Source organism: Uloborus diversus, chromosome 8 (genome assembly GCF_026930045.1).
Source record: "Uloborus diversus isolate 005 chromosome 8, Udiv.v.3.1, whole genome shotgun sequence".
Lineage (NCBI taxonomy): Eukaryota > Metazoa > Arthropoda > Arachnida > Araneae > Uloboridae > Uloborus > Uloborus diversus.
The window spans coordinates 7,555,897-7,583,255 of record NC_072738.1 but is presented as its reverse complement, the minus strand read 5'-3'; the positions used below and the strand labels follow the sequence as shown (position 1 = coordinate 7,583,255).

At 36.6% G+C, this 27,359-nt stretch overlaps 1 protein-coding gene across 1 annotated transcript in view; it reads left to right on the top strand.

Annotated features, from left to right (window-relative positions):
- Window positions 1-27,359, top strand: part of LOC129227906 (low-density lipoprotein receptor-related protein 2-like) — a 146,766-nt gene that overhangs the window by 96,825 nt on the left and 22,582 nt on the right. Inside the window, 7 exon segments of the mRNA XM_054862527.1 lie at window positions 3,129-3,368; window positions 7,344-7,506; window positions 16,712-16,902; window positions 19,994-20,511; window positions 23,231-23,454; window positions 25,127-25,339; window positions 26,173-26,369. Of these exon segments, the coding sequence (XP_054718502.1) occupies window positions 3,129-3,368; window positions 7,344-7,506; window positions 16,712-16,902; window positions 19,994-20,511; window positions 23,231-23,454; window positions 25,127-25,339; window positions 26,173-26,369 (1,746 nt within the window).

Below are 27,359 nucleotides of genomic sequence, written 5' to 3'. Positions count from 1 at the left end.
ATATGAAAGAGTAACATGTATGAACATTATAGGTGAAAAAATTTTTGCGATACGATAAGTAGTTTTTTTTTAATTAATTTTTAAAGTTCAAGCGCTTGTGACGTCAAATGGCATAGGAAGTGACGTCATGCGCTCTTCCGATAGGGGAGAAGCCGAAGGTCACGCATTCGACTTCGAAGACGAAACGTAAAAGGCTTATCTCCTCGCATTTAACTCCTCGCGTTTCTGGAACATTAAACCTCTCATCCTCTCCGAAATATTCGAATATCATCATTGATGTTCCATGAGGAAGATTATTTAGATTGTGCTTTAACGAATCCGGTCTCCATAGTGTGTTCAAAAGGATTATTGAATTTCTAAAAAATAAAAATGTGAGCGCGCTCAAAATGTCCCTAGCGAAAACAAGGGATCTTCGGCGGAAGGCTGGCCCATTCGCGCCCTGTGACGTAGGCTCGTGACGTTTCAGAAGAGCGCACTTTTGCGCGTGGATTTTTAAAAATTCATTAAAAATCAACCACGGTGTTTTAAAATTCGGCGTTGGATAATTTTTTAGTTTTGAGGGTCAATTAACAATATCCGATAGCCAAAATATGAACATTTAATAGGTTGCAACTTCCCTATTACCACATCCTTAGCCCCTTGTCACTCTGATAAAATTAATATTTTTATTTTATTGTAGTAAACAAATTATGCAGCGTTTGCGAGCTTCTCCTGGTGAAGTTGGTTTAACTCTTTCTCAATCGTCGCATTGTACCATTTACATGCCTGCACTCATGTATGCGCTTCATTAATAACGGCCAGGAAGCTTCCACGCATATAGTGCAGGGTTGGGTTTTGGACTGTTCAAAACTGGTTTAGGACAGGACAGGTGGTTTTTACCGTCCAAAACTGTCTAAAACTGTCCAAAAGTGTTCGAAACTGTCTTAAATTGTCCAAAACTAAGTTGATGCTAAAGGGGCGTAATCTGATTAATTCGTATTTACTGCAATATTTGTAATGCATAAATATAAACATTAATGAGGTCAAAATAATGAGTATTTGATAGTACTTTTCTCCGAAACGTTCATTTTAAAAATATTTTACTTTAAAAAATTGCCAATAAATATTACATAAAAACTTCCTTATGTAACAGTTGGTAGAGTTCTGCAATCAAATTCACAACACTACCAAGACAACTAATTTCAGTTACATTTGTAACTCAAAAGAATGTTATTAAATGTGCAATATTTAGGTTCAAAAAGAAAGAAAAGAAAAAAGCTTAATATTTTAAATGGTTGTTGCAAATAAGTTTTACATGATGTTTTAACAAAAATAATTTTTCAAATCATAGAGTAAAGAACAAGAAATTGATGATTAAACACTTACAGTAAACTCCCGATTATCCGCGGAATTGGGTGGCACAAGTGCCGCGGATAATAAAAATCGCGGATAACCGCAAAAAGACTAAAATGGGGGACAAATCAGGTAAAAATTGTCCTATCTCAAATTCTTAACTGTATTGATGCATAACACTTTCTGCAAACAGTGAAAATTTATATAGAGTACAGTACAAATGTTTTTTATTTTTGCACAACCGAACTTAACATCAATAATAAATAAGTGTATGTACGATGAAGAACGCACAAAAATAATAATAATAATAAAATTAAATCAAATCAATCAATCAAGCAAAAACAACTGAGTGTAAATTTACAATTTTTCAAAAAAGAAAAAAAAACAGCCACTGGTATTAGCTTTTTACTGCGAAAATACATGTTCGTGATTGTTGATTGATTCGCGGATAATCCGCCCCGCGGATAAACCGCTCGCGGATAATCGGGAGTCTACTGTATATTATAAAACGTGTACTATTCTTTTTTTAGTTCATACACTTAATGTAATGCATTCTGTAACTACAAATTTTGTTCTTTTTTGCTTTTAAGCCGACTATTGCACTAGATTTTGAACACGTTCTTTTGCATACATGCATAAATGTCGAAAAATTTGGTAAATGAAAAAAAAAATTGAAATTTTTAATGAAGAATTTAATTTCTACTTAACTAGATTAAAATCAGTTGCATAAATAAGTTACCATACTTGAATGCTCACCTTGAATAAACATATTAAATAGTCAAAAAAGTAATTTTGACACATTTTGTTCTGTTTTTGATATTTTCTCATAAAATAGAATTTCTCAAAATTTGGACACTTTCGGACACAGAGGTTTTGAACAGGATGATAAAAACCTTGCCAACATTGCTTTCATTTGCACACATGCATAAACATAGGGAAATTTGGTTACTATTATCAAAAAATAAATAAAATAAATGAACTCATTCATACAAATTGAAATTTTAATCAAGAATTCAATTTCTGCGTAACTAGATTAAAATCAGCTGCATAAAGAAGTTGAATGTTCTCATTGGATAAATGTTCAATATAAAACAATAAAACATTGCTTTGATACATTTTATTCTCATTTTTGATGGTTTCTCACACAATACAATTTTTCCAAAAATATAGTTTTGGACAGTTTTGGACACTTTCGGACAGTTTTGGACACTAGGGTTTTGGACAGAACGGCAAAAACCAGGGTTTTTACCGTTGTGTCCAAAACCTTGCCAACCCTGATATAGTGCCGATGATGCAAATTGGTTAACACGTCTTCTTATTACCAATCCTTAGTTCATTGGTTGTCATTTATTCCACCGATCAAAACTAATTTCACTTAGAGGACCGTGATTAGTTGACAACACAAAGAGTTCATACAATTTGTGAACTCTCATAGTTAGTATGATAGTCATTAAAAAAAAGATACAGCAGACGTATTTTGCTGTAATCATAATCGGTGTCAAACCAGTGTAAGATAGCGCTTGGCTGATGCTGCAGATAGTTTAAACGGAGAAAGATAAATTTTATCAAATCTGATGAAATTTTTTGCTTAAGCCTCCAAAAGTTGTTTTATTCAGCGCCCCTCAGTGTCTTAATCGAGCCTTGATAGTAGAAAATGTTTTTCAGAACCACACCTGAATAAAATTGTAAATTTTATCCATTAAAATTCCCGAAACTCAGTAAAGATGTAATGTTAACATATATTATTTTAAAGTGATAGATCAAAAACCGAAGCTAAAACAAACCATTTTCCTCAGCTGTCCAGACATCCTGTGGTAAAAACGAGTTCTCCTGCGGAGGCGGAGAGTGCATCACCATGCTGTGGCGTTGTGATGGAGAGAAGGACTGCAACGACAACAGCGACGAGTCCAACTGCCACGAGACGTCCTGTGACCACGAGATGCAGTTCAGGTGTGATCACGGGCAGTGTATCCCGAGATCCTGGGTTTGTGATGGAGCCCCCGACTGCTATGACAGCACCGACGAGATCAATTGCAGTAAGTGTTGGCTCAGTTAAAAATTTCAGGTAATAGTAGAACACTGTTGTACGTTGGTGCACTGCAAATACAGGGTCCATTATGAAAGTAATGAGCATAATGTTATTGTGACGCTACGATAGATGGCAGCACGGTAAAACCGGCTGGGAAATGTGGTGCGTGATATGCCCTTTCAATGCATCCAGTCGTCAGTTGCTTTCGAGCAGTGTGAGCGGAGATAAGTGCCTCCGCTTGAAGTATGTTTTCAACTTTTGTTACATAACGCAATGGAGCGTTCGCTTGAACAATGATACGCCATAAAGTTTTGCGTGAGGTTTGGAAAAAATGCAACCGAAACATTCCAGATGCTGCAAGAAGCCTTCAAGGACGATTGCATTTCAAGATCACAGTCTGGGAAGTGGCACAAGGCATTCAAAGAGAGCCAGGGAGGAGGTCGCCGACGAACCCCGTTATGATCCCTCACCACCTTACAGTCCCTACTTAGCTTCATGTGACTTCTTTTTGTTTCCGCTACTCAAGAGAGAGAAGAAAGGAAAACATTGGGGAACCTTGGGAAACATCCAACACATTACAATGTTCCTGAGAGGCATTCCCTTGGAAGAGTTTCAGGGTGCCTTTGAGGCGTAGCAAACACGTCTCCGCAAGTGTATTGATGCAGGAGGAATGTATTTTGAAGAATATTGAACATTTGTACAAATTACGATCAATAAATATATTTTGCCAGTAAATGCTCATTACTTTCATAATGGACCCTGTATCATTTCTCTCATTATTCTAGGAAATAGTCTCTTACGTTTAACAGTTAATGTACAATAGCTATGACTGTATTCCCAGCTCTTTAGTTAGTTCTACTAGATTAAAGGGCACAGGATACTTAATAGGCTATAAATCGCCAATATACAGGGTGTTCCGTTTTAACTTCCAAGACCTTTATTTTCGCAACCGTTAATCCTAGATGTATACTTCCAATTGCAAAAATGTTCAAACTCAGACACAGAGTTAAGATATTGAAAGCTTGAAGTGAAAATAAAAATGAGTCGAAAAATACAAAATTTAACTTTTTATACTGGCCACAGGCCCCTAACTTATATTTAAAGAAATAATCTCCATCAAAAAAATAATTCCAACAATAAAAGTTTGAAACTAGTACCCTCATATTTACCGAGATATGAATCGCAGCGTTTTGTGACTTAGACCACTTTTCACTCGCCGTCAATAAACCTTTTAAAGGAAAATATAGCGGTTAGCAAGTGTTAAAAATGATATGTGTGCATAGAGCGTGGTTCTTCAAATTGTTCGAGGTTTTGTAGTGTGTTTTTGCGTCTCACTGAATAACATTTGCATTTTATTTTTGAATAGCAATGAAAAATATAAATACCTTGTTTTTCTTTCTTTGACTACCTGTCGTTCTCCTGAAGGGGCGATAAGTTCCAACCTCATCTTCTGTATGGTCCCTTAAAACTTGGAACTGGAATATCTCCTTGAGTTTTGGTCGCACAAATGTCAAGAGTTTTTTGTGTCAGTAATAGTTTTCAATGGAGATTATTTCGCTAAATATTAGTTAGGAGACCCGGGGCCCGTACAAAAAGTTAAATTTTGTATTTTTTGACTCATTTTTAGTTTTTCTTCAAACTTTCAATATCTTAACCCTGCATCTGATTTTGAACATTTTTGCAATTAGAAGTATAAATCTAGGACTAACAGTTGCGAAAATAAAGGTCTTACAGGTTAAAACGGAACACCCTGTATATGTCATGGAGAAATGGACTCTAAATGTCCTGCAATCCAAATTTCTGTTGTGTTTAGACGATATTTACTATTCCTTTATCTGTAGTTTTAGTTAATACGTATTGCACTTTCACTTAATTCGAAGAAAACAAGTTTCGATTGACCGAGGCAAACTGCTTACTTGTATAAAGAACACATTCACCCACAAACAGCTATTTTAACATACATGTTACCGTTAAAGTATTAAAACCGTTAATTTGCAGAATACCTAGTTATTTCATAGAATAACTGTTCGTGCCCGTTAAAGTGTAAAACTCTCTTGTATTTCATGGTTTAACTAGTTATTTCATGGAATAACGATTTGCAGCCCTTTAAAGTGTAAAATAATCTACATCATATATCTTGCCGACAAATACATTCACCTTCCACCCCTGCTGCATTTATGAACTATTCCAGGTCATAGGTGTCAGCCCAATGTGTCAACAAAAAATGTTTTTGTTTTAGAAATAATGTTCTTTGTAATTCCAAGAGTGTCATTTTAGTAATCCTTGTTGTAACAAATGATTTTATGGTACGTTTCCATAATTATCATTTATACGTTGCAAAAACTAGATAAATTGCTTCTTTTTCATTTTAATTGTCTATCATTAGTTTATTTATAGAATACCTAGTTATTTTATTTTAGATAAATTGCTTGTTTTACATTTTAACTGTCTCTCATTAGTTAATTCATAGAATACCTACACTGTAAAAAAAATCCGAAACGTTACTGGGTATTTCCGTGTTACGTTTCGGGATTTTAGTGGTTTTTATCCACTTCCTGGAAAAATCAAGTATCATTGTCAAAAAGTTTACTGAATTGCTACAAGATGCACGAATACAGACTTATCACTGTTGTGAAAAATATTTTTAGCTTCCAGTTTAAAGATTTACTGAGCGTATTTATAAAGTGCATCGGCTTCAGTTCGCTTACGGCCCGTCCATGCTAATTAAAGTCCCAAAGGGAGCAAATAAGTATGGACAACGCTGCTTTGCAAGAATTGCGGGTGAGTAAAATTCTCGTTACTTGCAATTCTGGCTTAGCTTTGGCCATGTTTGCAATCATGGCCATGTTTTCAATAATGCTCTTAGATCTTCCTTGATAAATCAGGAAAGTGCCGAGCTAGTATATTATACCTTCCTAAGGTATTTCTAATTTTCCAGAGACACGACTGGCTTTTAACAGAAAGATTTCTGAATTTTTCAGGAGGCTTCCTGAATAATATCAGGAAGGTAACTGAATTCTAGCGGAAAACGTTCCTGGATTTTGCAAGATATGTTACTATTAGAAATTGGGCACATCAGCTGACTATTGTTTTCCAGGAACGTCTCTGAATCGTTTTTACCGTGTAGTTTATATATATAAAAATGAATGTTTGTCTGTATGTCATCCATGAACTCAAAAACTACCCGGCAGATTTGGCTGAAACTTGCACCGTTTGTTATTTTTGGTGCTGGGAATGTTTATAGAGCAGTTCGAAAAAAATCCGATCGATAGTTCCTTTTTTATTCCAATTTAAGTCACAATCCATTGGATAAATACGAATAAAATTATCGGCTGCAGAAATTAATTCGCGTGAAAGATCTCATTGATAAGAAATTAGCTGTTGCCATTTTTCTTGAGTTTGAACAAATAAATTCTTTCTTTATTGTTTTACGGCTTATCATGCAACGGGGGGATTTAAAACTTTTTCTATTTGATATTTTTAGCGATTGATTGATCTTGCAAACTGCGTGTAGTACAAAATTTGAGTATAGTCAAGGCTTCACTTGATACCTGGACCGATTATTATGAAAATTGCTATATATATGTATTTTTCCACGGAGAAGGTGCATAATATGCTCATTGAAGCCACTCGCCACCAGGTGGCACTGCAGAGTAGCAACTTCTGCCCCGTTCAACCGATTGTCATGAAAATCAGTATAATGATGTATTTTTTTGTTGGCGTAGCAACGCGCGTCGGGTACAGCTAGTTATTTCATAAAATAACTAGTTAAAGTGTCAAATTAATAACATATTACACACTTTAACGGACACAATCAGTTATTTCATGGAATAACTAGGCATTCTATAAAATAACTGCACTTTATATACTTTAACGGTAATCTACATATAGATTACGGTACAAAATCAAATTATTCTTTTGGATACACCACGTAAAATTTTTCCCAACTTCAACCATACTGAATAAATTGGTTTTGTTTCAGCCATAAATCAAAGGGCTTGCGAAGCAACACAGTTTCGCTGTGAGGATGGAACATGCATCGATAAAATACTCGTTTGCGATTCAAGGAATGATTGCCAAGATGGCTCTGACGAAAGAAATTGCTCAAGTAAGAATCTTTCATTACTGTCTGTTGTGTTTATGTGGTAAACAAAATTTTGTCTTTCTTTGATCTTACTACTATTATATATGCGAAAGTTTGTCTGTATGGATGTATGGATGTATAGATGTATGGATGTATGGATGTTTGTTACTCTTTCACGCAAAAACTACTGAATGGATTTTGATGAAACTTCACAATAATATAGCTTATGCATCAGAATAACACATAGGGTAGTTTTCGTCCCATTATGGGGGGCAAAACCCCCTTAGGGGGGCAATAAAACACAATTTTCGTATAAATTCTCTAATATGGGGATGAAAAAATACTTGCACATATTAACATTATATGTCCATCGAAAGCTCTGATTTTTCTGCTGAAGATGGCACCTGTTCGAAATTTCTAAGTAGAATAAAAAACGAGTTATGAGCTTTTTAGTTCCATGTTCGAAGGCTTTCCTCAACTCAGTACAATATTTGGTGTATCATCTCAACTCCCTGTCGATAACGACTATTGTTGTATTGTTGACTATCTTTGCTTTTCGTGACTGTTCAAGGCTTTTCTCAAGTCAAATCTTGAAGTAAGATTTTTGCACAAGATTGGCAAATAATACATAGATTTGGCTGATTTTTTTCCATTTTAATGCAACTTTGAGGCAATTAATGTTTTTTTTTATTTATTTGTATTGACTGGGTATTTAATCGATCAGCTGGAATCTAGCCAAACTTTTTTTGTGGAATCATTTCAATAGCTAAGGCATTCGGCATTTTTTTCAACTGTCGCTGTTTTTGAAGCTAAAGACTACGCAATACTGTTTCTCGGTTTTCACCATGTAACCAAATATCGCCATTTCTTTTATATTTCTTTCTTTAAATTTGTTAACACGTAAAATAATTCGCCAACTAATTCGCAAATTCATAAACAGCGCAAAAACTTCCATTATTTTGTCTTTGCGCACAATTTCAAACAATTGCCAAATTTTTGCTGTTTATTGGAAACATTTCGGGTAGCGTCATTGTTGACCCTATTTTGGGACGATTTCTACGGTAAGAAGTTACACATTACACAATAATTTAGATTACCGGTGTAGCGCTGGATATTATCTATTTGATGGAGATCGGGATTATAAGGGAACTGTTTCACTTTATTTAAGAATAGTTGACCTCACTCGAATTGGATTTTTTGGGAATTACCCAAACTGACTTCTTTACAACTCCTGAACGTTTTCGTGATTTATTTTTTGTGATTTTTGGGTGTCTTCTCAGTTTTGCCAACATTTCATTTACTCCCCCTAATTTTCAGTTTTAATCATACCTTTTGATACATTTGAGGGAGCAGGCAATTTGAAATGTCGGCGAAACTAGAGACATACAATGTTTTGGTAACTATTTGACCTCTGCCTGTAATGACCATTAACTTGAATCAATTGAAAAAAAACTACATCAACGTAAGCGAAGCCGCGAGCAAAAGCTAGTATTTCATAAAGAAACTCATCAACGCTTAGCTAAGGGCAAATCTAACCTGGAAGCATTGCGAAAGCTACGCAGATCCTGATTACAGCATTACGACGCTGCTTGGTTAGGTTTTCCCCCACTATAGCTATTTTAACATATAAATGTGAATTGAATAAATTACCCTTGTGCGTAAAATGTAAAAGAAGAAATAACCACTTCAAATAGCACAAATTGCAGACTAATGCAGACACGTGTTTCGGCATTGCAAGGAACGCTTTTTTCAATGCTGAAATGAGCTTATGGATGAAAAGCCATCCGACGAAAGTAGTTTGTCAAAAAGACTTTTGTCGGTTGTTTTTGCATCCACAAGCTCATTTCTTCTGCATTGAAAAGGGGCGGTCCTTGTAACGTCGAAACAAGTGTCAGCATTAATCTGCAATTTTGTTTTCATTTCTTATTTTATTGCATGTGAATGTGAATTTGAAATAAAGTTTTGTCCTTCAGATGTTCATCACGCCTGCGCAGACGGACACTTTCAGTGCAGTGACGGAAAGTGCATTCATACCCATAAGGTATGCGACTTTTTCAGAGATTGCTCAGAAGGAGAGGAGGAATTGAACTGCAGTACGTACTTTGATTTTGACATTTCTTTTCTGATAAATATCAAATACAGGGTGTTTAATAAGAAAGCAGTCTTTTGAATGATGCAATTACTTTATTTTAAACGAGCTGACTTCCTTTCCCATGACTTCCTTGTACTTCAATTTAATGTCATTTCCACATTATTGGCAATTTTAATGTGATTCAATAGTTTACTCTCTAAATATCACCAACAATGGCCAAATTAAAACCAAATTTAAAAAAAAATCGCCAAATTTGTCGCCAAGTTGGCGACAAAACTTGCCGACCAAAAGACTGGCGATCTATCGCCAAGTGTCCGCCAAATTATAACACCATATAAATTTACATCGAAATTAACAATGATTTCCCCCCAAAAATCGGCAAAAGACCCTTTTAGAAACACCCGAATGCAACCAAAAGGGGAGGTGCACAGCTAAACCCTACTAGGAGTTTACGTACCAAATTGCAACTTTCTAGGACTTAAAGTTCTTGAGTTATGCGACATACATACGTACATCCGCACATACATACATACGTACATACAGACGTCACGAGAAAATTCGTTGTAATTAACTCGGGAATCATCATTATGGATATTTCGCGTGGCTATACGTTCTTAGGCACTTATTCAAGTTTGGTCAAGTCGAAAAAAAAAAATATTCGACAGATTAATATAATTCCGCTTCTCTCAACAAGAACACACACAAAAAAAAAAAAAAAAAAAAAAACGAACTGATGTGTGCATCACATGACTTCCTCTTACTCAAATTTAATGTCATTTCCCCATTATTGGCATTTTTAATGTGATTCAATAGTTTACTCTCTAAATATCACCAACAGAAGCCAAATCAAAACCAGATAAAAACAATCGCCAAATTTGTCGCCAAGTTGGCGAAAAAACTTGGCGACCAAAAGACTGGCGATATATCGCCAAGTGTCCGACAAATTATTACACCACTTGAGTTTACATCGAAATTAGCAATGATTTCCTCTCAAAAAGGGGCAAAAGACCACCTTAGGAGCATCCGAATGCAACCAAAAGAAAAGGTGCACAACTAGACCCTACTAGAAGTCTACGTACCAAATTTCAACTTACTAGGACATACCGTTTTTGAGTTATGCGAGATACATACGCACATACACACATACAAACGTACATACGGACGTCACGAGAAATTTCGTTGTATTTAACTCGGGGATCGTCAAAATGAATATTTCATGCGTCTGTACGTTCCTAGGCATATATCTACTTGTGGTCGGGGCAAAGAAAAAAAAAACTCAACATTCATTCGAGGGCGAGAAAAATAGAAATTAAAGCCAATTTTTGAGTGAAAGTTTTTTCACAAATACAATACTTGATTTTTTGTAAAAGGGAGTAAAAATCAAATTTGCAGAGAAACTTAACTTTAAAGTTTCTCTAGATGCTGTATATGCACCGTGTGCCGATGATAAAACAAATATTTATGCCCTATACCTTGGTTCTAACCACACTGATATCTTTGAATAAAGCTTAACTGCTAATGTATATATCAATTTTAATTGGTTCTTTGGTCATTGACCATGAAATAGATTTTAAATTTTCAAACCAAAATCGTACAGGATATTATATAAAAACTACAAAAAAAAAGAAATTTGAATTTTTGACATCTTGAATTCAAATTATGCTTTTCGCAATCACGTGTGTGTAGGCTTGTGTGTGTAGACCTGTGCGTGTGCACACAAGCGTGTGTGCAAGTGTGTAAGGACGTGTGTGTGTGTGTTATGTGTGTAGGAGTGTACGTGTGTGCAGACGTGCTTGTGTGTAGGACATGGACGCACTCGACGTTAAATCCCGGTTATCACAAATTTGCCATTTCAACTGCGCTTGCGCGCGGACTTAGCTGATTTCAAAACTCTTGCTAAATTAATTACAAACATTTTAAATTTGGTAATAAATATGAGATGGCAAAAGATAAAAATTAGAAATCACAAAGTTTTTTCTGATTTAGTTTTTAGGTCTCGGTAAAGATTGAATTTTACGTCTTAATTATTAATGGATTCGGTATCTGAATCGTCTGTCCTTTTTCAGGACCAAATTTTTAACCTCAGAAGAGCGTACTAGAATTTCAGCATCACTTCTAATACAAAGCCGAACCCTCAACCTAAATAAAAATGTATAATACTAAGTTGTTTACGCCTAACGTAAAATATCCGCAAAAGACGGATTTCTGTACTAATATTCCAATCATTTTTGAAGTACACAACGTGTTTTACATTTATGTTAAATAAATGTTTCCAAACTAATAAATATTGAAGTGTCATTTTTCTCTTAAGATTATGAGTTATTCCTATCAGTAGTTTCATATAATATATCACGAAATCGCTGTGAAAATATTCTAATCGCATTCATTAATTTGGTGGGACTCTCGCTCAGTCTAAATATAAACAAGCAACACGAAAACTTAAAACAGAAAGCCCAAAAAGCTAAGTCCGCGCGCAAGCGCAGTTGAAATGGCAAATTTGTGATAACCGGGTTTTAACGTCTAGTCATGGACGCAACTGCCCAGGAGGAACGAATTCTGGTGGACAGTAATGCTGGGGAAAAATCTAAGGAATTCGTGTTTGCTCAAAAGAAGCCGAGTGATTTCATAATCGCATGTTTACCAGCTTTGTTGCTGTTAGATGTGAACGAACCAATTGAAATTCTTATAGTACACAGCATTACAGCTAAGATAAAAAAAAAAATCACAGAAAAGGGGTTTTGAAACATTCGTAAATGTTTTTTGAAAATTAAAGAGAGGATTCCGTAACACCGGGATGCGATTTTGAAAATTTTATGGACCGCAGCTGCACAATATATATTCAGAAGAGCAGTTCTCGATAAAAATGTCCCGTGCATAACGCTAAGTTTTTTATTTTTTACAGCGAACCAAAGGCTTCAAAAAATAATGCTGTTGGGGAATAATACATGCGTTAATGAACTATCAAAGCATAACAGTTAATTCCATATTTAATTAAATAGCTACCTGAATCAGTGGCGTAGCCATGGGGAGGGATAGGGGGGTTAGAACCCCCCCATGAGCCCCAAAAAATTTATATATATATATATATATATATATATATATATATATATATATATATATATATATATAGTGAAGCACCGTTTATACGTTTCTCTTTTGTACGTTTTTATCAATTATGTGCTTTTCAAATCGGTAACTGCATAGTCTAATACTCAGTAACCTATACCAATTATACGTTTTTTCATACAGTCCCTTCAAAAACGTATAAACGGTGCTTCACTGTATATACATACATATATGTATATATTGTATATATATATGTGTGTGTGTATAAACTTGAGGGCATAGCTTTACTTTAAACTTCAGAAAAAATTAACACCCCCCAAGGATTTTTTCTCGCTACGCCACTGACCTGAATAAAATAAAAAACTTAGCGTTATGCACGGGACAATTTTTCGAGAATCGCCCAGAAACATTTTTTGAAGATTGCAGAAAGATAATTCCAAAATACTCAGAAAGGTTTTTGACAGTTTCATGAACCGCAGATTCAAAAAGGTTTCCGCATTTTTTTTTTTTTTTTGAGCAATCACGATTGCTTATTGCATTCATTTGACTGTTTTGATGCCCTATCATTTTATTTTCCCGCCGCCATCCTCCGCACCATCACCGTCGACCGGCCGCCTCACGATGCTGCTCCTATAGCGATAACGTCTCCAGGTTGCATCCATGTCCTACACACACGCCTACACACTCATGCCTGTGCACAGACACAAACACACACTCCTACATACACATACACACATTCATGCCTGCACACAGACGCAAACACATATGCCTACATACACACGAACACCTACACACACAGCACTGCATACACAACACGCACACACATACATACACACACACACGCACCCACATACATGCGCCTACACAAACACACACGCGCATTCATACACACACACGCTCGTGATTGCGAAAAACATAATTTGAATTCAAGATGCCAAAAATTCAAATTAACATAATTTTTTTTTCTTTTTTTTAATGTTAAAGTGTTTTCTTGCTCATTCTAAGGCACTTGTTTTTACTTGACTGTAGTAAGCGCCCTATATCCTTTTAGAGGTCCTCTGGCCAATTCAAAAACATTGGATTTGCACACTCCTGAGCCACGTCCCTTTTTGTAAACACTTTTCCTACCGTAGTAGCATTTAACTACCTCCTGCTTAATGAATCGGGAATTCATTAGAAAGCAAACTGAGCTTTCTGTTGCACTGTTGGTAGACTTCTTTCTGATTTTTTTCTTATATTTTGAGCGTCTGCAAACCCCTCATTTTTGAGACCTATTTAATACTGATTTTAGTAGGGAGAGAAGGGGGGGGGGGGGGAATTCTTGGGAAGTAAATGATGATGTAAAGTTGTGAAGTGATAGTACAGCACCAAGAAATCTCTAAAACACTGCTCGTACAAAATCAAAAAAATATCAGTAAAAAAAAAAATAATTTGAATTTTGTCATCTCGAATTCAAATTATGTTTTTCGCAATCACGAGTGTGTGTATGTAGGCATGTGTGTTTGTGTGTGTGGGGGGGGTTGTGTGTGAGGGGTATGTGTGTTTGTGTCTGTGTGCTGGCATAAGTGTGGGGGGGGGCATGTGTATGTGTGTGTGTGGGGTATGTGTGTGTAGGCATATGTCTTTGTGTCTGTGTGCTGGCAGGAATGTGTGGGTCGTTGTGTGTATGTATGCGTGTGTGTTTGTGTGTGTGTATGTGTTTGTGTGTGTAGGTGTATGTGTGTGTAGGTGTATGTGTGTGTAGGTGTATGTGTGTATAGGTGTATGTGTGTATGTGTTTGTGTGTATGTGCGCGTGTGTGTGTGTATGTATGCGTGTGTGTATGTATGCGTGTGTGTTTGTGTGTGTATGTGTTTGTGTGTGTAGGTGTATGTGTGTGTAGGTGTATGTGTGTGTAGGTGTATGTGTGTATGTGTTTGTGTGTATGTGCGCGTGTGTGTGTGTATGTGTTTGTGTGTGTATGTGTTTGTGTGTGTATGTGTTTGTGTGTGTATGTGTTTGTGTGTGTAGGTGTATGTGTGTGTAGGTGTATGTGTGCATAGGTGTATGTGTGTATAGGTGTATGTGTTTGTGTGTATGTGCGCGTGTATGTATGCGTGTGTGTTTATGTGTGTATGTGTTTGTGTGTGTAGGTGTATGTGTGCATAGGTGTATGTGTGTATAGGTGTATGTGTGTATGTGTTTGTGTGTATGTGCGCGTGTGTGTGTGTATGTGTTTGTGTGTGTATGTGTTTGTGTGTATGTGTTTGTGTGCGTAGGTGTATGTGTGTGTAGGTGTATGTGTGCATAGGTGTATGTGTGTATAGGTGTATGTGTGTATGTGTTTGTGTGTATGTGCGCGTGTGTGTGTGTGTAGTTGTGTATGTATGCGCGTGTGTGTAGGATATTGACGAAAATTAGAGACGGCTTTCGCTAGAGGTGCAGCATCGTGAGGAGCCCGCCTGTCCACGGTGATGGTGCAGAGGGTGGCGGTGGGAAAAATCAAAGGAACGTCAAAAACAGTCAAATGAAAGCAATAAGCAATCGTGATTGCTCAATAATCAGTACAAAGCTATTCAAACACAGCAACTCATTTGGGATGATAGCGGGAATAATAATTAAAACGAGCTGATGTGTGCATCACATGACTTCCTTTTACTCCAATTCAATGTCATTTCCCCATTACTGGCAATTTTAATGTGATTCAATAGTTTACTCTCTAATTATCACCTACAGTGGCCAAACTGAAACAGATTTTTAAAAAAATCGCCAAATTTGTCACCAAGTTGGCGACAAAACTTGAAGACCAAAAGACTGGCGATCTATCGCCAAGTGTCCGCCAAATTATAACACCACTTGAGTTTACATCGAAATTAACAATGATTTCCCCTCAAAAAGGGGCAAAAGACCCTTTTAGAAACACCCGAATGCTACCAAAAGGGGAGCTGCACAGCTAAACCCTACTAGGAGTCTACGTACCAAATTTCAACTTTCTAGGACTTAAAGTTCTTGAGTTATGCGACATACATACACACATACATACGTATATACATACGTACATACAGACGTCACGAGAAAATTCGTTGTAATTAACTCGGGAATCATCATTATGGATATTTCGCGTGGCTATACGTTCTTAGTCACTTATTCACGTTTGGTCAAGTCGAAAAAAAGAAACACAATATCCTTTCGGGGGTGAGTAAAATGGAAATTAAGGTCGATTTTTGAGTGAAATTTTTTTCGCGAACGCAATACTTCCCTTTTTTTTTTTTTTTTTTTTTTTGTAAAAGGAAGTAATAACTAACCTCGATTCCTGATTAGGAACACTTTTATTTTTGTCAAAAATATTTCGTGGGTCTTTTATTTTTTTAATGAAATGATAAGAAGCGTAAACTTTGGAAAATAAGCTTCATACTTAACTATTAATCTTTATAGATAAAGGGCTAATCTCTGTCCGGATGTCCGGGGTAAACTTCAAAACTACAGGAGGGATTTTAACCATTTTTTTCACCATAGATAGCTACATAATCGGGGAACAACTTAGGCTATAATTTGTTGCTAAGAATCTTAGTTTAAGAACGTCGTGATCGAAAACAGTAAATGTCATGTAATTTCCACATCAAATGATTAAAGATTAAACCCATTGTTTCGAAAATTCGTTGCCTAACAACAGGAACATTAAAAGTAATCATAATGTAAATTTTGAATCAAGGCTTCTCCGGAGCAAACATGAGTCTAAAGTCATTTAAACATTTGGAAACTCACTTTTTGCACAGTTAGGTAAACATAGTAAAGAGCATTCTTTTTTTTTTTTTTTTTTTTGTGTGTGTACTATTTAAGTAAATAAAGCGCACAGTTTTTTTTAGTGATCTTTGTTTTTGTTAGATATATTTTGGAAATTCTTCAAATTTTTATATGCTTCACTTTGCGCTTTCGTTTCTAAATGAATACTCTTTCGTTCTTTATACTTATTGCTGTTTTACTTTTATGGGTAAGGATGAAGCTCAATTTTTAATGACGTCAAAGCGGTGTGTTTTGAGTTCTTTCAGTTAAAACAGAAAACAAAAGAAAGTAGCGATTGTTTCTCACAATTATTACTGACCCAGGCAACGCCGGGTATTTTTGCTAGTATTTCAAATATAGTAACATCGTGGTATCTTCCAGCTCTCCGGCCTTGTGTTAAAGGAGAATTTCAGTGCCCTTCGAAGCACTGCATTCCGAGTCGTTACGTTTGTGATGGTGACGACGACTGTCTGGACGGCGCCGATGAAGACCCGAATCACTGCCTTATATCCCTGAAACCAGTGTCTCCCCCAAATCGTAAGTATACTCCCACTTGTCCCATACAGCTTTGGCATTTGAATTTCATCAGTACAGTCGACTCCCGCTACAACGCGATCCGACTTACGCGAAATGGCTATAACGCGAGTTTTCCCGGAGCAACGAATTTTACAGCTAAAGCGAATTTTTCGCTCTGAACTCGAAAATATTTGGAAAGGAATTGTGGTGCTAAGTTTCGGTTTTGTTATTGACTACTAAGCACTAATTCGTGAATATACTTTCATCCTTTCAGCATCACTGACTGCGCAAGTTCCCACATACCGCACTATAAACATAGCATTGTTACTGTATATGTATCACCACTCCTCATTTTTCATTTATTTATTCTAAATATGAAAGGTGATGAAACATTGTGGCACCTAGGCACGCTGTTTCAAGTAAAGTTTGAAGACAGAAACAAAAACCAAAAGTGTGCGACAATTTAAGAAAAGGTAAAGATTCTTGATAAGCTTGAACAACTGGAAAGTGGGTCGAAGGTAGCACGACAATAAGGAAGAATGGGTGAATCTTTCATACGTATAGTTAAAAGTCAAAAGAAGGCAATTTGTACAAGTCCAGGGGGTCCCAGAGGGGTATTACTATAGATGTAAATGTTATAAAAGCAACTGTGAAGCTACTGTATTTAAAAATATATTAGAATGACAATCAGATTGCGCAGGATAAGTCATAATCTTCAATTTTTAAGTCATAAATGTATCTTATTGTATCTACTGTACAGTACTATTACAGTGCAGTGCTTTATAATTACTACATACTGTACGTTCCGTACTGCTTTATTTTTATATATCTCTTTACCATTGGTCACTGATTTTGTGCATCGTAACAGTATTTTATGTTGAATAATGCAACTTTTAAAAAAATACGGTAAAAATTCAGCTCTTTATATAAGAAACGGTAATATATAGTTAATAAATGGTCAAAAACAGTTTGAAAGGTGTTTGAATGTCTAAAATGATTAGGTATGTTAATAAAAAATCATATGACCCAACACTTTTCCACAACGCGAAATTTCGACTTACGCGAGGAGTCTTGGAACGCATACCTCGCGTAAGTCGGGATTCGACTGTATATTTTAGCAGTATTAGCAGTTGAATAGTACACTGGCCAGCGAAATTTTTAAAAACTAGGGGGCTCCGCCCCCAGCTCACTGGCGATCACCAACCCCCGAAGTTTGCTGAGCAATCTTATGATCTATATGTTCATGTACATAAAAGCAGCTGTTTCGGAAAAAGTATGAGTCCTAAAGGAAAAATTTCACTTCAGTATAATTATGAACGTATTGTTACGAATTCTGTAAATAGTAATTATTATAACCGGTAAATAGTTTCCCGTAATGAATATACAGCCCCTTTACATTCGGCCGAAGTATACGAACCCCCTATACTTTTTTTCTTATTTCATTCACTGATTTTATCAATGAAAGTGTAGAACGGTGTAGCATTTTCTGGAATATTTGAGAGCTCTCTTTTCGGTGTGTATATAAGCCGTTACGCTGGATAAAAAGTGAGTTTCGATTGAGAATTTGTACTGAGAGTGTATTAGCTCTGTTTATAGCGAGGCATTTCGCTGTGTTGTTTTCGTATTTGGAAGTAAATACGTGTGTAACCGTTGAGTTTACGGTGTTGAGTGATACTTGTTTAATTGCTGATGATTAATTTAGCAGTTGTTGGCGCTCTTTCCTGTACACAGTGTAAATACATTTCCTGTATTTTTAATCAAGAACTGTGTTGTCCTTTCAAGAAAGTTGGAAGCCGCACCGGATCCGTTACAGTATAATAAAAGGTGATGAAATTTTCAAAGTGATATCTTAAATGGTTTTCAAGAAAAAGGAACACAAATTTTTTTAAACTGCCGTTTTGAGAAAAACCTGTTTGAGAGTAAAATATTACGTACCTTTTAAAACATTTCTACGCCTATAATATTTAAACTGAGTTATACTTTTACTCTACATTTAGCGTGAATTCAGAGTCGCTTGAAAGCTCTTGATTTTAATATTTTAAATACATAAAAACTGTTTATTTTTTTTTTATTTTTAAAGTTTTAAGTTACCAACTCCAAGCAAAACAGGGCATTAAATAGATTGTAGCGGAGTAAAAAACATTTGCGCCAACTATCCGCGTTGACATATTGCTCTACTTTCACTACCGCCAGCCGACACCACATGCTGATGGGAAGGTTGTTTTTCTTGCATTAACAGTATACTGGAAGTGAAAACGGTTTTACGGTTTTCCTTTATTTATGGGGAATTTAATAGAGGTGGGCAATGTCGTTCTTTTTAATGATCCGTTCATCTGAGGATCGTTCATTCTTTTGATTCGTTCATTCAACTCGTTCATTTGAGCGACTTCGTTCATTTACAAAAGTTGCAGGTGATCTCTCTGCGCGAAATACTCACGTACATTCAAAATGTTTCATTGGATCAGAAATATTCTTTGAAGGAAAAATAACTAAAATTATCTAAAAGTAAGAAAATATGCCTATAAAAAGTGAATCAAAAAAACTTTATTCAGGTTTGGATGTATAAAGCAATTATAGTTCATTTTGTAAGATACTTCTCGGTTGCCGAATGGTATTCCAAAAATTGCAGGTTCCATTTTAGCATGTCAAAAAATTAAGTTATTAAATTTTTCTAGTTTCAGCGCTGTATATAGTATTACCAATAGACCATGTATAAAGAAATAAGTAACAACAAATAGATCGGTAGCTCAGCCGGAGTACCGGATAACTTAATTAAAAAAGCAAAAACTAATCTAAAAATATTAGGAAGCTGCAAAGTTATTCCACAGTACCGATGAAAACAGAACAAAAAAGCAACACTTTTTTAAATGGGGAATAAAATTCGTCAGTAATAATCAGTAAAACATAAAGCCAACTCAATATAGATCGTAGTTGATAAAGGTACTATAGAAGACAAAAGGTTTGGCAGAAAAGTGATAAATGGTATTTTTAGAAATAATTTCGGCCCACCAAGATTAAACAACAAAACTGTAGCTATTTCTTTCGCCAATGTTTTTAATTTTGCCATGAGTCTCAGATTATTTTCGAAAGTTTACAAATTTTTCTATTTTAGCTGAAGAATGCAACGAGTTTTACTGTTACGTCAGTAAGACTTGCATACCCTGGTCGCAAGTTTGCGACGGGCGGAGGGACTGCGAAGACTTGCCAGATGAAGGAGGACTCTGCTCAAAACCTTGCAGCAACCACCACGGATGTGCTCAGTTGTGCAGAAGGACACCTCAAGGTCCAAGGTGCGACTGCAACAGTGGCTTCATCCTGACTGCAGACGAAAAGACCTGCGTCGATTTGAACGAATGCCTGATACCGGGTCGGTGCAGTCATTTCTGCAACAACACAAAGGGCGGCTTTAAATGCAGTTGTGCCGATGGCTACATCTTGGAACGGGACCACAGGAAATGCAAAGCAGACGGTGGATCTGCAACCCTTGTCTACATGCTTGAGGATGAAATCAGGGGGATTGATCTTGGCAGTTTGTCTCAGAGGGTGTATCTTAGTCATGAATCTTCAAATATGAAAGGAATAGACTTTGATGCAGAGGAAGACGTTTTCTTTTGGTCTGACGGTGGCAAGGTAATGTATGGAAATCTTTCTTTAAAACAGTGGCGTCCAACATTTTACTTCCTTTTACAAAAAAGGAAGTATTGTATTCGTGAAAAAATTTTCACTCAAAAATCAGCCTTAATTTCCATTTTGCTCGCCCCAGAATGAGTATTGATTTTTTTTCAACCTAACCACACGTGGACACATGCCTAGGAACGTATAGACACCTGAAGAATCTATTTTGGCGATCCCCGAGTTAATTACAACGAGTTTTCTCATGACGTCCATATGTACGTATGTATGTTCGTATATGCGTATGTTTGTATGTATCTCGCATAACTCAAGAACCGTATGTTCTAGAAAGTTGAAATTTGTTACATAGACTCCAAGTGTGGTCTAGTTGTGCACCTTCTCTTTTGGTAGCATTCGGATGTTCCAAAGGGGGTCTTTTACACCTTTTTGGGGTAAAATTATTGTTAATTTCAATGTAAACTCAAGCGGTGCTATAATTTGACAAACACTTGGCAATATATCGCCAAGCTTTTCGTCGCCAAGTTTTGTCGCCAACTTGGCGTTTTTTTTTTTTTTTTTTTTTTTTTTTTTTTTTGAGCAGTCACGATTGCTTATTGTTCTCATTTGACTGTTTTGATGTCCTATCTTTTTATTTTCCCACCGCCACCCTCTGCAGCATCACCGTCGACCTCACGATGCTGCTCCTATAGCGAAAGCCGTCTCCAGGTTGCATCTATGTCCTACACACACGCGCATACATACACAATTACACACACACGCACGCACACACACACACACAACTACCCACACATTCATGCCTGCACACTGACACAAACACATATGCCTACACACACATACACATACCGACATACCCCCCCCACACACACATACACACATTCATATACACAACTACCCACACACTTATGCCAGCACACAAACACACATGCCTACACACACATACCCCTACACACAAACACACATACCCCCGCACACAAACACACACGCCTACATGCACACAGTTGTGATTGCGAAAAACATAATTTGAATTCAAGATGTCAAAATTCAAATTAATTTTTCTTTTTTTTTGTTGAATCTGGTTTCAATTTGGCCATGTTTAGAGAGTTAACCATTGAATCACATTAAAACTGCCAATATTGCTAAAATTAATCTGTATGAAACGTTTTCTTTGCTTCGGTTCGCAACAAACTTGGAGTGAAAATATTTAAAGTGTTTCTTTGCTCACTCCGAGGCACTATTATCTTTAAATTGGAGTAAAAGGAAGTCATGTGATGCACACATCAGCTGGTTTTACCTAAGGTCCCTATAGTGGAGGAGCCGACGCATTCGCCATTTTGGAGCAAACTTCATCCAGTGCTACGCAGCGATAGCATTGCTGCTGATGTTTACATTTCTTTAGCATATATTAAATTGAGTCAAATGGGTGGTTGTTCGGATGTTAGTTGTGCAAAAAGCTCCACAAAAAGGGATTTCAGATCTTCAGATTTCCAGCAGATGCAAAAAGAGAAAAGAAACGGGTAATTAACAACCGACGAAGTGACTGCCAGCCTGGAAATGGAGCTCGTTGTGTGAGGTTAATATCGATTTATTTCTCATGATTTTACTATCATTACGTTAGAAATGCTCTGTAACCTTTGCTAACACGTTGCAGTGTTCTACAGAGAGTCTTTTATTCTGTATTTCCCTGTTGTGTGATAAGTACGCTTGCTCGCACAAGACGAATGCGTCGGCCTCTCCAATTATAGGGGTTCTATTTTTACCCGAGGGCCAGACCCAATGTTTAAATGATTCCCGTTGACCAAAAAACATGTTAAATTTTAAGGTGTTCAAAATTTTTCTAAATAACATGGGAAAATATGGAAAAAGAAATGAAAATCAGAAACCAATAGAGGCAGCGAGAAGCAAATGGACCCAAGTGGGCTTTTTAAAGTTTTGAGCAAAGCACGTTCAAGTTCAGATTCTCGGTAGACGTTGATTGAAACCTTTTTTTAAATTTTGCTTTATAGCAGCACCTACCAGGGCTACTGGTACCACCTCTTGCCCCAAGACAGAGAAGAGGTTCTACTACTACTTGTAAAGGTTATCTCCAATTTTTTAGTTTTGACACTTACAGCCCTTTGAATTGTGGTTATCTGGTGCTTCTTTTATTAATGGCATCTGTTTTTCAGAAATAAATATCTGAATTTCTGTCTCCAAAGTTTGAAAAATTGTAATTAATCGTGCTTCTTGATTTGTAGCATTTAAACAAAACGACGGGCCGCACGGATAAACTTTGCGGGTTGGATGCGGCTCACTGGCCGTATGTTGAACACCACTGCTGTAAAACATTTTGAATATTTATTACTTTTTTGCTATTGGGATTACCCGTGACGTACTGTACAAAATCGTACCGCTAATATATTGATACTGTAAGCGAATTTTGTTGGCAATTCGTCAACGACATTCATCCTGTTAACAGAAAAGTACCGAATACTCCATTCTATTTTATGTGTCCTTATTTGGACGTTCCCTATTTCGATGATGAAACGATAGTTTAAAAACTGTTTTTCTGAATACTCCAACCCATTTTCTGTGTCCTTATTTGGACATTCCCTATTTCGATGATGAAATAATAGTTTAAAAACTGTTTTTCTGAATACTCCAACCCATTTTCTGTGTCCTTATTTGGACATTCCCTATTTCGATGATGAAATAATAGTTTAAAAACTGTTTTTTGCAGGGAACTATCAACAGTTACAACCTCAATGCCAGAAAGAAATTGGAATTGATTAGAGACGACCGAAAACCGTCTTACATTCGGCGAGACTGGATCACAAAAAACATCTACTACCCAAACGATCACGGTGCTATTAAAGTGTGTAACAAAGATGGAAGTTTCTGTGCTACTCTTCTGGAAAATATAGCTCCACACATAAACAGCTTTGCTATTTCACCACCAAACGGGTAAGATTTTGATTTTTGATGAAATGTTTGTTTTCTCTGAAGTTGGTGATTTGCTCGCACATTTTAAATTTTTAAATGAAAATTTTATGTGTATTGGTTTTGACATCCCAAAAATGCCTACACATTCCAGTTGCTGGTTTATTCAAGTTTCGAATATCTCCTCAAGCTGAGACAAGTGGGGTGGGTCCTTCAGGACAAACCGTCTAATTGGAAGAAACATAGAGGTTACAATATCGGATTTGGAATAGGGTCGTTTCCAAAATTTTAAAAGTATTTTTTTCTGAAAGAACATGCTTAAAAACATACGATCTAACTATTTTTTTTAAATAATTTGTTCAAGTTTAATATTTTTAAAAACTAACTTAAATCGGTGTGCTTTCGTTGGTTACATTTTTTGCCAATGACATCACAAATGATGAAATGCCATTCGATGTTGCCATTCACAGAGCAAAATATTTAATTCGCATCTTTACTCACCTGTATTGGCAACGATATGGTTGATAGCAAGCATAGAGCGCAATTTTAATTCGCTTTTGGATTATCATAACGTGGAAACGCGGTACAAAGATGCGCCAAAGAGCAAATTTTGTGACTTCATCAAGACCACGCCTTGTTTGAAAAACCGGACATTAAAAAAATAATTAAAAAATACCTGTTGGGAAAATGAAAGAATTTTCTGGGTCCATGTTTTTTTTTTTTTTTTTTTGCTTATTCTATTAATTTCAGTGACTAAAAGTACTAGTTTTGACTGAAGGAAACAACCCCATGGGGGGAACACGGGTTCGACGTCATGTTGTTTGTTTTGCTAACTGTAATTTATGATGCGAGAGTTGCACATTCAATCAAAATAAAAAGCGAATATTCGGTCTCAATTTGAAATATTGTAATATTTTATAGCTCCGTTCTTTCTCTCATAATTTGAAACTATTATTTAAGTGAATATAAGTCATTTGTTTTATCTCTACCAATAGGGAAGTTTTCGATTTTTCAATTTTATTTTTATATGATAGAGTAACATGTATGAACATCATAGGTGAAAAAAATTTTTGCGATACGATAAGTAGTTTTTTTTTAAATTAATTTTTAAAGTTCAAGCTCTTGTGACGTCAAATGGTATAGGAAGTGACGTCATCCCCTCTTCTGATAGGGCAGAAGCGAAAGTCACGCATTCGACTTCGAAGGCGAAACGTAAAAGGCTTTCTCCTCGCATTTAACTCCTCGCGTTTCTGGAACATTAAACCTCTCATCCTCTCGAAAATATTCGAATATCTCATTGGTGTTACTTGAGGAAGATTATTTAGATTGTGCTTTAACGAATCCGGCCTCCATAGTGTGTTCAAAAGGATTATTGAATTTCTAAAAAATATAAACATCAGCGCGCTCAAAATGTCCCTAGCGAAAACAAGGGATCTTCGGCGGAAGGCTGCCCATTCGCGCCCTGTGACGTAGGCTCGTGACGTTTCAGAAGCGCGCACTTTTGCGCGTGAATTTTTAAAAATTCGTTAAAAATCAACCACGGTGTTTTAAAATTCGGCGATGGTGAATTTTTTAGTTTTGAGGGTCAATTAACAATATGCAATAGCCAAAATATGAACATTTAATAGGTTGCAACTTCCCTATTAGATCCGGATAAAACGAGGCTCTACCGTACTACAAATCTATTTTTTTGTAGATTAATGTTCTGGAGCGTATGGGCTGCAGTGAGGCACAAAGAACATGCCGTCATTGAAAGAGCGGATTTGGATGGGTCCAACAGAGTGGCCATCGTTTTCGAGAAGATAGTGTCTCCAAACGCTATTACCGTCGACGAAATTTTGAAGCTGATTTTCTGGACAGACTCGAAGCTCAATACTCTGGAATACTCAGATTTTCACGGTCTTCAAAGGTAAGTGTGCTGTACTTTAATGACTGATATGAACCTTGGTTTTCATACACCAAATAATATCATATCATGTGGCGTGCATCAGAGAGCACATAACCTTACTTTGCCCCCGAACCTTGAGGTCCTTTTGGTTCAGTGGTTAAAGCACTGGGCTAGCATCATAAATGTCTGTGACTCAAATCCCGACACGCGTCGCTCCTCCACGTCGTGGACGTCCACGTAATGATGATCCATATGCCATATAATGGTAACCCGGATGTGATTTGAAACACGGACCTTTATGATGCTAACCACTGCTGATGACTGCTAATCACTGCTGCTAATCACTGAACCAAAAGGACCTCAAGATTCGGGAGCAAAATTAGGTTATGTGCTCTCTGATGTACGCCACTTATCTCACTCCAGGGGCCCTCCGTACCTAGCACGATTTGGGGTTTAGCCGATTGAAAGACAGCTCTGTTTTGCGACCAGGAGCCGAGCAATCTCTGGTACAGCACCCCCCGAGATATTAATTCACTAGGAGGATTTTGTGATTTTGATATATTCAACGTGCTCCAGTCACCATTAACGGGCATGGAGGATCTACGACAGGCTGGAATTTGTCGAAGATCCTTCGATTTGGCAGCTAAAGTTTTTTTTTTTTTTTTGAGGGGGAGGAGGAAGGGAAGGAAATTGGTAGGTTAAAAGGAGCGAAAAGGTACAATCAAGGTATATGAAAACTATTGCAAAAGTTAGAATAAATGGGATACGCATTTCGTATCATTGTCAAGCTAAATGTTCTTCTATGTTGTTGAAAAGAGATTTTTCATCATGCTCCCTCTAACCTTTCTTTGCAGGAAAGTGGTTTATTCTGGCGATATGTTCTATCCATACAGTATGGCTATTTTCGAAGATTTTGCCTATTGGGCTGATTGGGGGACGGACACGATTTTTAAATGTGACAAGTTCACCGGCAAGGAATATCTTGAATTCCACAAAGGGAACATCAGAGCGGACGATATGATGGTAGTCCACAAAGTGAAGCAACCGAAAAGTAATTCTGAATTGAGTATAATGTTTGCTACTCATAATATACCTTCGAGTGTATCTTTTTATACCTTTCAAACGCGCTTGGAGGTATCAATATATCGGGCAATTTTCTGATGTAGTTATCTAGTTACTCAATAGATGGTGCAAGTGTAATCGATTGTTTTTATATGGTAGTTAAGTGGCACTACCTATCGAGTAACTAGATAGCTAGAGTGGTACATCACCTACTACGCAAATATCCCCTCAGCTATCTATGATAAATAAGTAGTTAAAATGCTTATCACTTTGTATAGAAAAGAAAATGAAGTTTGCTTGTTTTTTTTTAAAGAGGAATGCACTTTCGACCATTTCGCGGAAAATTGAATCCTCTCATGATAGCTAATATATTTCGTTAAAGATAATACGAGGGTTAACCCAAAAGCAAGGTTCCCATATATTTTACAAATATATAGCACTGTCTATTCTTATTGAAATTTACATCGTTGGAAAGAAAAAACATTTCACAACTTTTACACATAATCGCCATATTTTTCTGTGCATTATTGTCGACGATGCTCTAACTTCTGTATGGAGTGTCACAAAATTCCACCACCAACCCGTTGAGGAAACGTTTCACCCCCTTTTTTGACTTCGTCGTCGCTCCGGAAACGTTGGCCATCAAAGTGTTTCTTAAACTTAGGAAACAAGAGGTAATCACCAGACTCGAACTCCGGGCTATTTTACAAATATATAGCACTCTCTATTCTTAATGAAATTTACATCGTTGGAAAGAAAAAACATTTCTCAATTTTTATACACAATCGCCATATTTTTCTGTGCATTATTGTCGACGATGCTCTAACTTCTGTATCGAGTGTCACAAAATTCCACCACCAACCCGTTGAGGAAACGTTTCACCCCCTTTTTTGACTTCGTCGTCGCTCCGGAAACGTTGGCCATCAAAGTGTTCCTTAAACTTAGGAAACAAGTGGTAATCACTAGACTCGAGCTCCGA